Source organism: Nuphar pumila, chromosome 15 (genome assembly GCF_984573655.1).
Source record: "Nuphar pumila chromosome 15, dmNupPumi1.hap1.1, whole genome shotgun sequence".
NCBI classification, from domain to species: Eukaryota; Viridiplantae; Streptophyta; class Magnoliopsida; order Nymphaeales; family Nymphaeaceae; genus Nuphar; species Nuphar pumila.
In genome coordinates, this window is record NC_143263.1 from 15,266,722 (window position 1) to 15,281,931 (window position 15,210).

General features: G+C 39.5%; 1 protein-coding gene across 2 annotated transcripts in view; it reads right to left on the reverse strand.

Moving 5' to 3' along the window:
* Positions 1-15,210, reverse strand: part of CHR24 (chromatin remodeling 24) — a 118,724-nt gene that overhangs the window by 49,609 nt on the left and 53,905 nt on the right. For both annotated transcript variants that reach the window (XM_089988383.1, XM_089988384.1), the window contains 2 exons: positions 11,644-11,724; positions 11,434-11,552 (listed from right to left, as the gene is read on the reverse strand). In XM_089988383.1, the coding sequence (XP_089844509.1) occupies positions 11,434-11,552; positions 11,644-11,724 (200 nt within the window). The remainder of the gene's footprint in view (positions 1-11,433; positions 11,553-11,643; positions 11,725-15,210) is intronic.

The window sequence follows — 15,210 nt, forward strand, 5'->3', positions numbered from 1 at the left end:
ACCGCTCTTAGGGTCGATAGCCACTATAATAATCAACAAGATCAACGCCGGCTCACCTGGTCTGGGAAATATATAACCTCACAAGGAATTCCGCCCTAGATGGTATACCTGGTCTTGGACCATACACTTCCTCACAGGAGTTCACCGTCTTTACGGCTACCCGTTCGTGGACAGTGTACATCCTCATAGAGAATCTACCACTCTAGTCGGTTACCTGATCTTGATCATACACACCCTCGCAGATAATCCCTTGAAGATTCGGTCCTCAATAGACACCCTACTCAGTGATACATGCATCTATACAATCGACTGCTCCGAACCATCGACCGCTCTTGGGGTCAGTAACCACCAATATGGGCACAAGCATGTATATCAGCAATATGCATCGTATCACTTCACATAGTAAACAAAACACACGATCACCCATTCCTCCAATAAGGTTCCATGAACCATGAACATATTATCGCATACTCTCAACATTTCTTATCACGTGGCACATCAATCACATCACACAGAAGCATATAATATTACACATCGAATTGTTGCCACAAAGAATATTGTAATCCTCAAATAGGACCTCAAAGCATGCGTAAACGACACATGAGAACACGCAGATATGGTAATTCAGCTGATTCTATAGGCGAAGAGTAATTAACTCTATCCGACAGCCAAACAAAATAATTGAATAAGACAAGCACTCATAACAACGCTCGCGATACATACAATTACCATCAAATGGCTCAGTCCATCAGCAAGTAATTAAATTAATCGTAAGGCATAAATCATTACATCGCAAGCCATTCATAAGTTATACATGATAAGCAATCATACGGCAGCAGTTATACCATAATATGTAAGCAACTTATAAGACAAGCAGTCACATCAATCATAGTTGTCACCCGTTCGTAGATTACAAGTTGTATGCAATCACATCAATCATAAGATATGCAAGCCAACAAGTGCTACGTTACAACAAGCACCAAGCAGTTCGACCAAGAGGTAAAGTAAGTCACATGCTAATATGTAGCAACTGGCACAATGCTATTATTATAAGCACTTAACAAGTATGAGAAGCTAGTTATTACTCAGTAAAGAATTGCGTAAGCAGTTTAACCAAATAGAGTAACGCCTTGGCAGGCGTGCATAGCTCAACGAGTAGTATACTGAACTATCGAGCAAGCGAGCAATCAACCAGTGTGAATAGACTTTATGTTTCGATATTACTGGCCTACGGGTACGCGCAGGCAAAACGTAGAAACAACTGAGACTAGTTCGGGTGTCTGTTATTCTATGTATTTTCAATAACCCGAATAGCTAGTTGAGTCTGCTCCTAAAGGAATGGCTTTAGCCGAGAGAGGATTCCCCAAAGGCAGGTAAGCAGTGCTACGGACGCATCCAACTTCTGCAGAAGTGTTGAGCTAACTATTGTAAACCTTTTCCCCTAACTCCAATGACTAGGGAGGCCGGATCATTGCCCATGGGGTGGTTGTTAACAACCTGTCCAGTGGAGTTTTGTACCCCTCTGTCCTCTCCCTTGAGAGACAATAAGAAGCGAATGGGTGCGTTAGGGGATGTTTAACTAATGACACATTCTATGTTGTGGTCTTTAAACAACTCGAGCATCTGGCATGTGAAGGCGAATAGTACCATTTTATGTGATTACAGCATTGTGTATTTAGCACTGTTCGAGGTCGCACGACCGTCTCATCCAATCATCGCAATACTAGTGTGTAGTACACGACTACAAGTACTCTAGGATGAAAGGGGTATAGCTCCTCAATAAGAGCCTCATCAGAAGTGTTTCACAAAGATGTAATGCTTCTCAAACTATACTTTGACATTCTTTATCTTTTGAAACAGCCAGCAGCTTGTACCAACATTTGGTATGCGATTTTCTAGAATCTCATCCGCTATCGGGGTATCTACATGCCTCTCATGACTTGATACTGGCCTCGATAGATGGGATACGGGTTTCTCAACAGAACCCCTGCTAAGAAGTTCGCTCGAACCTCAATTCGGGATCACCCGAGATATACCGAATAGACGAATAGAACCAGCCAATCACATCCTTCCAAATGCTTTGATTTGGGCAGTCTTTGAAGCTTTTGCACAACTCCTTAAATCTCAAGTCTACTATGCAGGAACTGCGTACACGAAGAGCCAGGATCCTTGCGAGGTATCTCTCTCCTTAGACGAGGATGTATCGTTAGCTCTCGACTGAACTCTTGTCGCAGGAGGGAGAGTGGTAGATGTCTCTTGCATCCTCCACGAGGATGCCTCAAAAGCGTATGTAATGAGCGAAAACCTGAGCGTCATCTGCAATAGCAAGGTAGTAACAACACATGCAAAAGCAAGAGCCTGGGCGCAAAGCGCAACGGCAAAGTAAAGACTATAAGCAGGAGTACAACGCAAAACCTTTGTGTAATGTGTGACGGCAAAGTAAAGACTATAAGCAGGAGTGCAATGCAAAACCTTTGCGCAATGCGCGACGGCAAAAGGAAGACATGACAGAAAGTAAAGGACAAGGATCGTGAAATCGCATCCCTGAGTTAAATGCGTACTCGTATAAATATATATATATATATATATATATATATATATATATATATATATATATATTTATATATATATATATATATATATATTTAATGGTCCTTTTTAGTTAATTAAACTTAATTCAATTGTCCAAGTCTTCCAATCAATCTTCTCTTACCTTGGAGAGTTGCAAGCATGCTGGCGTCTGCAGGTGTAAACGATTGACGGCTCGGGTCGCGGAGCGCAACCGGGATGCGTCGTACGAGCTGCAAAAGTGACGATCTTAACAAGCTAACACCAAAAATAGAAGGTCAGGGGCACTGTCGTCGTCGTCCTGACGTGAAGCAAAGGCAAGGGCATCGTGCCATTGCGCACATGCTATCAGCGCAAGAAGCAGGGGCAGGGGCTGTGAGCCCCTACTGAACTGTTGTCGGCAATCTACGAGGAGGCAAGGGGTTGCACCCCTACCTGAAGAAGGCAACGTGGAAAGTCGAGGTGTCGCCCTGCCTGCCAGAAGAGTAAAGAGACAGGGGACCAAGCCCCTACCCGTTCGCACAAAGGGGGAGGCAGGAGGCTTCGCCCCTGCCTGCCAAATACGCAAAGAGGCAGGGGCTTGGCCCCTGCCTGTCGAACAAGTAAACAAGCAAGGGCTAAAGCCCGAGAAGGAGCAGGAAGGGGGCTTGGCCCCTCCCCTAAACAACGGGGGTGCATGGAGGGGAGCTCGACCCCTCCCCTGCCGTAACAGTGAGCAGGGAGGGGCTCAGCCCCTCCTGCGTGCTACGAAGGCAGGGAGGGTCGAGCCCTCCCCTGCGAAGATCAAAGGCAGGGAGGGTCGGACCCTCCCCTACGCATTGAGACAGGGAGGGGGTTCGACCCTCCTTGGTAAAAGAAAAGGCAAGCAGGGGGCCCAAAACCCCTGTCGAAACCTTTCTTACAGGCAGCAGGGGGCCCAAAACCCCTGTCGAAACCTTTCTTACAGGCGGCAGGGGTTTTACCCCTACCGACCTGTCGACAAAGTGGCAGGGGCTTAAGCCCCTGCTAGACAGCTATCCCTTGTTGTAACGGACCGACAGTTAAGGGCTTTTGCCCTTGTCGGTCGACGAAAGGAGGAAGAAAAAGGGGAAGAGGAGGCGACAGAGGGGTAACACCTGGGCTGCCAGCGGTAGGTGGTCGGATGCAAGGCAAGAACGGAGGGTGCCGGCCGAGAGGCCATCGACGAGCCCTCGGGACGGGGGCGACAAAGGTTGGCGAGGCGCAGCCGACAGCAAGTCTGGGGGTTCGTCAGGTAGAGAGGCGTCGCCAGCGAGGTCGCAGAGGGGATGTCGCTGGCGAGGGTGGGCTCCGGCGGTGCTGTCGCCGGTGGTTGTGCTTGCCAACAACGACGGGTCGACGCTTGGGGAAATAGGGTGAGTATCAGGGAGAGATAACGAGAGAGCAAAGAGGGGAAAAGGGCGTATTTGGGGAGGTTGCCGGTGAGGAGCTCACCGAAAGGAGGGGGCGTCAGTGGTGGTGCACGGCAACGCAGAGGAGAGAGAGACGAGAGGGCGAGAGGCGGTGAGGGGGTTTCGTAACCCTTCTCTTGCCTGCCTCGTTGTCTCTTAACGACAGCGAGAGGCGGTGGCCTCGGGTCGAGTCCGGGTCTGGATCCGACCCGAATCTAAATAATTTTTTTATGTTTTACACCATAAGTGTTTCTAAGGGGGTTAAAAACATAAAAACAATTTTGAAGGATATATTTGAAATGTCAGATTTGGGATTTCTAACTTATTTTTTGGGTATTAAAGTAGCATACTCTCATAGAGGGTATTTTTTATCTCAAACTAAGCTTGCTTCTGAGATTATTGACAGGTCAGGTATTACGAATGATAAGGTTTGTGAAACTCCTGCTATAGTAGGAGCCAAAATGAAGATTGATGATAGTATTTCTCTCTTTGATCCCACCCCCTACAAACAGCTTATGGGAACATGAACCAACATCAATCCACATGAGTGTCATCTTGCGAGTTGTAAGATACATAAAGGGCACACTAAATAAGGGAGTATTCTTTTCCTCTTATTGAAGATATTTTTACAGTCGACACCCCTTTTAATAAGTTGTAAACCAAATTCCAAACTAATGAAGTTCTCTCCAAGTTATTGCCCAGCATTGTTGGTGTGATTTCTTTTACATTTGATTCAATGGGTTGAAATACGACAAAAGGCACAATAATCCCTTGATTATTGTTGGCTTCAGTAATGCAGATTAGGGAGATCCAAATATGAGAATGTCTATATCAGGCTTATGTGTTTTTCTTAGAAGAAATTTGATATCTTAGAGCAATAAAAAGCAATTGTAGCAAGGTCGAGCATAGAAGTGGATTACAAGTCTATGGCATCCCTGAAAAGATGTCATTCATTGGGTATGGATCTCAGGATCCAAACCCAATTTGTTTAATTTAAACACATGCTCATTAATGGCATGTTGTAATTTTAACATATGTAATGGGTATTTTCGTACCCTAATTTTGTATCTGTATATACTTAATGAGAAACAGCCGCAGACCCTGAATTGGGGTATTCTCACATAGCCATCAGAGTGTCTCTCTCCTCTCTAACCATTTTCTCACATGGTATCAGAGCACCAGAAGCATTCTGAAGATCTGATTGTTCTTATGAGCCTCTCCAACGTCTTCCAAGGTATCTCTCAAATCTGAACTTACCTATTCTTCGTTTTCTTTATTCTTCCTGAATTCTTTTCAAGCCAACGTACTTACCTGCAACTATTTTGAAGATCTGATTGTTCTTATGAGCCTCTCCAACGTCTTCCAAGGTATCTCTCAAATCTGAACTTACCTATTGTTCATTTTCTTTATTCCTAGGTTTCTGTCTTGGGTCTGTTGTAAAAAAAAGGCAGCCGAGTTCTCTACAATTACATATTGGTTCTGAAATGTATTTCTGAATTTTGTTTGTTAATCTTTTACTTTGAAATTACATATTGGTTCTGAAATTATTCTTTTTGTTCTACTCCACCTTGTTTCTAATTCTCCCTTGCTTTCACCTTCAATCGCCTATGGATTTTTTTTCTTCCCCTCAATCTGGCCTTTCTTCCAACTTTCTTAGCCAACTTATATCTGAAAAACTGAACAATTCTAATTTTCTCACCTGAAAAAGATAAATCATCCCCTTCATAAGAAGTCAGGATCTTTCTGGACATCTAGATGGCTTTGTTTCTATTCCTCCAGAGTTCATATCATAAGATGGCAAGACTGGGAAGGGTGACACTTTCATTACTTTTGCTAGAAATCCAGAGTATATATCTTGGATGAAGCGAGATCAGGCTTTGGTTGCCTACATCACTTTCACCCTGTCTCAGGAGGTGCTTGTGGCAATCCCAAATGACTGCACAGTTATGCATTTATGGCATCGTCTTGTTCAAACGTATTCTCAAGTTTCTCAGGCTAGAGTTTTATTTTTAAAGAAAGTTTCAAATGCTGAGAAAGGACTCCATGGCTGTCATGGAATACTTAAACAAAATAAAGACTATCACAGATCAGTTAGCCATCGTGGATTGTGAGGTCAGTAACAAAGATATGGTGCAGCAAACTTTGAGCGGGTTGGGACCCGATTATCATATGATGGTTACTTGATGTGTTTGCCAGAGTTACCTATATTTGAAGACCTTCGTGCTAAGCTCTTACAGTATGAGATAACTTTAAAGGGATTCTCTGAAGGTAATCACAACCCCATTGGAACACACGACATTCTTGCCACAGGAGTTACCTATGGTCGAGAACGTGGCAGGTATGAATCTCGAGAAAGGAGAGGTCAAGAAAGGAATGGACAAAGAGCTCGTGGAATATTACCTACTCTCAATATGCCTCCTAATCTGCAAAGGCAAAGGACAATACCTACCTGTTTTCTCTGCAACAAAAAGGAGCACATAAAGGCAAATTGTTGGTTTAACCCACAAAATAGAGGCAAGCAATTGGAAACATGAAAGGGAACAGATACATAGAAGAATAGTGGAGAAGTCAAAGAATTGCTATTATCTACCTTGGCTGAGTTGAATATCAAACAGAATGATCAAGGCACTTGGTATGTTGATTCTGTTGCAGCCACTCATGTTACTGGTGATGTTGGTAAGCTCCTAAATCTTATTCCTTATGTTGGTAGAAATAGTATAGTCACCGGAGATGGATCTCACCACCATATTTCGCACATTGAAAAATTTGTAATACATATGTCCAACTCTTCTTTTGCTCTTTCAAATGTCATTCATGCTCCTAATATCAAGAAAAATATTGTTTTTGTCTCTAAGCTTGTAGATGACATTAATACTTTAGTTGAGTTTACTCCTTTTTTTGTTCGTGTTAAGGACCTTCACACGAGGAAAACGTTCACTGAAGAAAAACGTCAAGAGAATATGTACATGTTCCAAGAGAATCCTTTCTCTTGTGTTCAGCTTGTTGATTCCATCTTCAAGCTTACATATTCATCTTATGTTCCTCCTGAGAGTGTTTTTAATCTTTCTGAATGTATTGAGCTGAATCTTTGGCATGGTCGTCTAGGTCATTGTACTAGTCGCTTTATTGATAAGCTTGTTTGAAGTACTCTTATTCCAAAGTCAAGTCTAAATTTAAGTGTCGATAATAAAAAATGCTCTAGTTGTCTTCAATGTAAGAGTCATGTTCTTCCTTTTCATTCTATTAATAAAAGAGCTTCAAGACCATTTGAAATTATATGTTCTGATGTTTAGGGTCCGGCTCCAATTCCTTCCATGTCTGGCACTAGATATTATCTCATCTTTGTTGATAGTTATTCTCGATATACATGGATCTTCTTTATGAAAAATAAATCTGAAACCTTCAAGTTGTTTCAAAATTTTCATTCTTTTTTTCAAAATCAATTCTCCAAGAATATTATTTGTTTCCAATGTGATGGAGGGGGTGAATTCTCTTCAAATGAATTTATTAGTTTCCTCGAGACAAATGAAATAAGTAGGCAGGTGTCTTGCCCTCATACACCTCAACAAAATGGGATTGTTGAACGGAAGCATCGCCATATTATCGAGAGTGCAATGAGCATGATGCATGATAGTAATCTTTCAGTTATCTTTTGGGCAAAGGCTTTTCATACAGCAGTCTATGTCATAAATCGATTGCCAATAAACATCTTGAAAAACAAATCACCCTATTTGTCTTTGCATGGTGTGCATCGAAATTATCATGATTTGTGTGTATTCGGATGTGTATGTTATGTTCATGTTGACAGTTTAATGCGGCACAAGTTTCAGGATAAGGCCTTAAAGTGCAGATTTGTGGGGTACGCTGATGATTACAAAGGTTATGCTATGATCATGTGAGCAAGTGCATCAAAATATCCAAAAATGTTGTGTTTGACGAATCAAATTTTGGTCATAATGCTAACACTCCTGAAATTGAAGTTTATCACCCTTGGTTGAATTCAGATCTCTTTTCTAGCATTGATGATGTTTGTTCTTCTGAATGTAATCAATGAGATGAGGGAAACGTATCTACTGTTGCGCAAAGGACTCAAGAAAGTGTGATTTCTAAACCACTATTGGCCCCCGAAAGATATAAAGGCATTGTTTACTCTCAACATGAGAAGGAGATTCCTCCCAGCTCTAATCAGGAGCAAAATTCTCCTCCTGTTTCCATTCAATCACCTGTTCCCAGAAGGTCTACTCGATCTCGACATCCTATTGATAGGTGGGTTAATTATGAGAACTTCACGATGGATTTTCAACTCTTCTTAACCTCTTTGGGCAAGGAAGATCAACCCACAACATTTTATCAAGCAATAAATTCTAAGAGATGGATTGAAGCTATGAACGAAGAAATGGAGGCGCTTCATGAATGTGGCACTTGGGATATTGTTCTCAGACCACAGAATCGAAATGTAGTTGGGTCAAAGTGGGTGTATAAGATAAAGTATAAGTCAGATGGTACTATCGAGCGATACAAGGCTAGGCTGGTTGCCAAAGGCTTCACACAGGAGCAAGGACAAGACTATGATGAGACCTTCAGTCCAGTCATGAAAATGGGCACTATCTGCATCATACTATCATTGGTTGTTGAGCATCAGTGGACTCTCAACCAACTGAATGTGAAAAATGTGTTTCTACGTGAAACTCTGAAGGAGGAAGTATACATGGAGCAATCCACTGGGTATGCAGAAGGGAACTCTAAAGAATACGTGTGCAGGTTAAAGAGAGCTATATATGGTCTAAAGTAGGCATCTCGATCTTGGTTTGATAATTTCTCTCTTAAAGTAGAAAAATGCGGCTTTAGTCGGTCACTTCTTGACCATTCTCTTTTCATATTCAAATGCAAAGATATAGTTACCCTGTTATTGATATATGTTGATGACATTATCATTATAGGTAACTCTAATGAACATATTGAACAGGTTAAAGAACTTTTGAACCATAGATTCAAGATGAAGGATCTTGGTAAACTACGATACTTTCTTGGAGTAGAAGTTGTCAGGACTTCTGAAGGTATGACACTTACTCAACATAAGTATACCGTTGATGTTCTTAGCAAGGCAGGTATGACAGATTGCAGGCCTCTAAGCACACCCAGTGTACTTTATCAAAAACTCAGTTCTCAAGATGGAGATTTGTATGATGATCCTACAGGATATCGCAGGATAGTAGGAATGCTTCAGTATCTTACCTTCACTCGGCCTGACATTGTCTATTCTGTCAATCAGGTATCTCAGTTCATGCTTGAACCGCATATTGGGCATATGAAAGCTGTTAAACGCATTCTTCGATATTTGAAGGAAACTATTGGAGATGGTCTTCTGTACAGAAAGAGTATGCATGGCCATCACATGCATGAACTTCTTACTTACACAGATGCAGATTGGGCAGGAGACCCAGATGAGCGTAGGTCAGTCTCAAGATATTGTGTTTTCATTGGTCTAAATCTTATCTCCTGGATCAATAGGAAATAAAAATCCATAGCCAGGTCGAACACAGAAGCTGAATATAGATCAACGGCAACTGCTACATCCGAAGTAACATGGATCAGACACCTATTGACAGAAGTAGGAGAATCGATTTCTAAAAGCATTCTCTTGTGTGACAATCAAAGTGCTATCAACACGTCATTCAATCCTATCTACCACAGTTGTGCCAAGCATATTGAAATTGATCAGCATTTTATAAGACAGAAGGTCGAAGAGAAGGAAATTGAACCAGAATACGTACGGACTGTTAATCAAGTTGCTGGCTTGTTTACAAAAGGACTTATCAAGGAGACAGATTTTGGATGCTAAAAGGCAAGTTGTTCATGGTCCAAAACCATGTACAACTTGAGGGACGGTGAAAAGACGTCATTCACTGGGTCTGAATCTTAGGATCCAAACCCAATTTGTTTAATTTAAACACATGCTCATTAATGGCATGTTGTAATTCTAACATATCATGTAATGGGTATTTTTGTACCCTAATTTTGTATATGTATATACTTAATGAGAAGCAGCCACAGACCCTGAATTGGGGTATTCTCACACAGCCATCAGAGTGACTCTCTCCTCTCTAACCATTTTCTCACAATCCCTTGCTGCAGAAGTAACCTGGATAAGGCATTTACTTTTTGTGTTGAACTAGAATATTGGTCGATCTATCATCTATTGTGATAACCAGAGTGCCATTAAAATTTCATTGAATCTTGTTTATCATGGAAAGATGAAGCGCATTCAGATAGATTAACAGTTTATCAGGGAAATGAAAGAGGATCAAGAAATAGAGGCTCGACTTGTAGGTTTGAAGGATCAAGTTGGAAATATCTTTACAAAAGGGCTCAATAAAACATAATTTTGGTTCCTTAAAGGCAAGTTCATGATTAGAAGGACATGTTCAGCTTGAGGGAGGCTGTTAGGAGAACACATTGGATTAGAAGAGGATATGTTTGAAATTTCTATATTTTATTTGGATTGTATTGTGAAGGGTATTTTGGTAAAATACCAAAACTATGTGTAACCCTAACATTATATATATATATATATATATATTCATTAACAAAAGCAGCCGACCCTATTGTACTAGAGAGGTTGGTTAGTTTATTCCACGTATTCTCCTTCCTTCACTTGTGTGAATCCATGAAGGCAATATTTCAATATGTGTATGTATGTGTTTAAGTACATATAATAGGTTAGCAATTGATCAGGTCGTCATCACGTATAAATGAGCTTTTTCATAGTTAGCAAACCTATCGAGTCAACACAAATCAGACCCCCAAATGGGTCACGCATTCAGGACCACATATATCGCTTAAATTAAAATATCACATATTTTTCTCAGTATTTTCAAAGATATGCGAGAGAAACTCAATCAAATGAAAACTATTTTCTTCACATGCCTACACCTCTTAATAGAGGTAAGGCATTAAATACTGCCTGCTTGCTTCACGTGATAGAAAACTGGCAAGCACCTTGAAACTTGACAAACAAAAAAGGAGATGGAGGCCCAGGCCCTCCATTTATAGAGTTGGGGGAGGGCCTTTCCTTCCCACGCTCTTCAATATGGGACCAAAATCCCATAACACTTTTGCATTAGTTTCTACCCTCTCTCTCTCTCTCTCTCTCTCTCTCTCTCTCTCTCTCTCTCTCTCTCTCTCTCTCTCTCTCTATATATATATATATATATATATATATATATATATATATATATATATATATATATATAATGTTGAGAATTTGTCAAAAAAAATCTGAGAAAATTTCATTTTTTTTTTAAATATCCTGAGAATTTCCCTTGCCAATAATATCCTGAGAACGAAAGTTGTGACTATGTTTACAACTATATTAGAAAATCAAATCCACCACCAGTAAGAAATGTGAGCTCCAAGAAAGAGCACTGAAATTTTAAGTTTCCATAATAGCATTGACCTTGGGTTCCAAGCTGGATCAACCACAATTACACGATCAGCTTTTGTAAGTGTAAGACCAAGACCGCCAACTTGAGATGTCAAAAGAAAGATGGGAGGTGCATTACCCTCTTGGAAATCCTGCCATTTAAGTATAATGCATTCATTGCCTGAAACTGGGAAAAAATTTGAAACTCGATTTTATAAGACAAAAACAAAAGCAAGCACTAACATTTACAATATTTTGTCTTTCTGAAGCTTTAGTGGTTCCATCAATGCGTGAAAAGCCATATCCTTTGGCTTTTATTGCATCCTGTGAATTAAAAGGGAGTAGCCAACCTCATCAAAATAATACAAATGTCTGCTACATTACAAGACCATGCAACAATATTTTCATAGTAATTTATAACCTTGAATTGTAATCAGAATAATACCCCAAAATTTGCTGTATCAAAGATCTCGTTTTTGCACACCATAAGCCTCACAAAAATAGATATAGTTTCTAATAAGATGAGGAACTGAGATGGAAACATAAGGGGATAACAATCTCACAGAGCAGCCATAACACCTATGGACATGCAAGTGCAAATTAACGCAATGCAGGCAATAAAGCTATCAACTATTCAACATGATGGACTTGGCCAAGTATGGGTTTCACTAAGATTCACCACCAGTTCCTAGCCAATCTCTATTTGGCTACAAAGGCACACTCCAATAGAATAGTTGCATTGCTTGAGGGCTCAACAGCTTCTCTTCGTTGACAGAAACCAGAACTGGTTTAAGGCAAAAGACATGGAGGAGCCTGAAATATCTATTAACAATAGATCAAGCTTTATCTGGAAATTTTAATACCTAGCTCATCCCATGTTCAATATTTAGCACTACCTAAAAAGACATTCTGCTTTGCTAAATGTTTAGAACAAGTGCCGGCTATAATTCGAGCTACATGTTAGAAGCAAAGCAATATAAAAGATAATCGAGCCACATCCTAAAAAGTTTGGAGTCTTTGATAAACCTTAATTGGAAGGAAGAGATTATGAATGGCATGGCTACAGCATACTCATATGAGTATGAATAGGCAAATCCATATGCAGATATACATAATGAATGCGCAGATCCATGGGTGTTCATGGATCTGCATGTTCATGTGGATATGTTGATTTATGTGTGCTCCTGAATTTACATATTCAGTGTATGATACTATGAATACGTAAATTCATGTACAGAACATGTATATTTATATCCTGCTGTTTTTATGTATTAGAAAATACAGATACTGTATACTTATATCATGTTGTTTTTCTGCATTAGAAAACACAGATCCTGTTGCACAATGCATGCTGAATTCCTGCACTGGAAGTACAGGATTTTTTTATACATTTAAGACATTCTGGATTTCTACTTGGACTTCTTATTTAGTGTTTGTTTATCATAATGTCTTAAAACAATTTCAAAATTTACATTTTTAAGACACCATCTTTGAATATGCAAGTTCATACCCAGAAAAATGCACATTGTCTGCATTTATATTTGGTCATTCTCGTTTTTTTAGCAAATTGCAGATACAACAGAAATTTGCACATGGTACGGTTATGCTTCATGTTAATGTATTGACTTAACCCTACTTAATTTAATTAAACTATGTGCCCTGGCATCACGATTTATTACGCTTCAGTTCTGGCTATTCTTAGCTTTGCAAGCAAATTGAGTTGACACCAGAAATCTACATTTATGGGCCTGTCAACTGTATTGACTTTGTGGGGCCCTCTCATATAGCGGACTTATTGGTGACTTGCATCTCAAGATAGTTTCCATGACACTATTGGGCAGTGAAAAACCATGAAAATTGACTCGTTATATGTTTCTTGATATTGCTGTACATGCACTTCTGTAATTGGAATCTACTCCTGCTAGCATACAGAATAATCATTTGTACATGCTCGGCAGAATGCCTATTAGAAAAAAAAAAAGACATTACATGAGAACACTTGGAAATGAAAAGAAAGTTATTTTCATATGAGGCTAAGTAGATATCTCAAATGCCTGAATACTTTAGATCTGTCATGCCCAGCTGACTGCAGTCAGCTGGGCATGGCATTATCCTGTCAAGCCCAGCTAACTGCAGTCAGCTGGGCAGAACTTGTGTATCACACCCCAGCCGACTGCAGTCAGCTGGGGGTGAACTCAAACTGATATATATATATATATATATATATATATATATATATATATATATATATCAAGGACTTATGTTTTTACAGGTTAATGTGCAGATTTTTTTTATATACCAAATGCTTAGGTTGTACATGTTAATGTGCAGGCTTTTACATGTTAACTTCTTAGGTGTATACATGTTCAAAGTACAGATTTTATAAATGTTAAATGTTAGATTGATACATGTGTAATATGCAGAATTGCATGCCTATACATGTTCAGAGTTTGCATGTTTATAACTAGACTGTTATGCATGTTTGCATATGAGCATTAGGCTATTCCTATGAGACTACCATCCCGAGTGCGGGCAGCATGGTTTGGACTCGGTGGGTATGTGTGGTACCCCGAGCTTGCTTGAAACGGCTAAAAGAATTGTTGGTTATGCATGCTTATGACATTTAATGTGTTGTTTACTTACATATGTATGTAATGGACATGTGCAATCCCGAAATTTATATTGTTGTTGCACTCACATGATCACATGCATGTCTGCATATTGTACATAAGATGAATCATGAAAATAAAGAGGTATTTTGCAATCACGTGATCATATGTATATATGAAATGGTTATCCAGGTACATTCTCATTATGGTTGCATGAATATGCATTTGTGAGCATGATGAATGATTTCATATGTGCATGCTCATTATGGTTTTTGCATAAGGTGCATCTGGTCAAAAGTGAACCATCGTAGCCGTGTGGGACACGAGCAGGTGTTGCTTTATATTTAGTTATATGCATCGCAAAAATCAATTTGAGATTTATTGAATTTTTGAATTAATTGCACAGTTTTATATTGTAATGGGTTGAGGTCCCATGGTGAGTTTTGAATGCTGATTTGCAAAACGAGTGTTGTTGTTGTGTTTTTCATGTTGATTTGCAAAACGAATATTGTGAAATAAATCTTTATTTTTATAAAAAGATAAAAAAATAAAACAGTGTAATTAATGTTTCTTCCTGGATATCCCTTCTTTATTATGGAAATCCTGGACTGGGATTTTGAAAAACCGTGAGGATACTAAAATTCTGTGTGCGATTGTGCCATGAATCCAAATAGGTGGTTCACCTCTCAGTCACGGTTTTATGGAGAATCCGCCACTTTGCATGGGGTGGTGTGTAGACACAGTTGTTGTTATTAGTATACCAAGAAAGTGGCATTAGTGGATGTTGATTTCCCTAATGTCCTGACATTAGATATTTAATTCTAATGTTCCGATGGATAGTGTTGATTTCTGATATCGATAGAGGGTCAAGTGTGAAACCGAATAATAAAATACAAATTGTGTGTTAAGCTACAACTAGAGACCTAACTTGAACTCAGAAATTGTTATGTCTGTTTTTTAGTATATGCGAGTTTTAATCAAAAGTGAAACTAAAATTGTGTGCATTTAATGGGGTCATGCATACAAAAGAAAACTCTGATAAGATAATAAGTTACACGTAAATGTACATAGATATCATGCATATTCTTGTTCTGCATTAGATCATGTATTTTTATTTGGTTTTTTTTTTGACATAATATGAGGTTGTTACATAATAATTGTCCTCTAATGCATGAATAGTTATTTGAATATCGAAATTGTG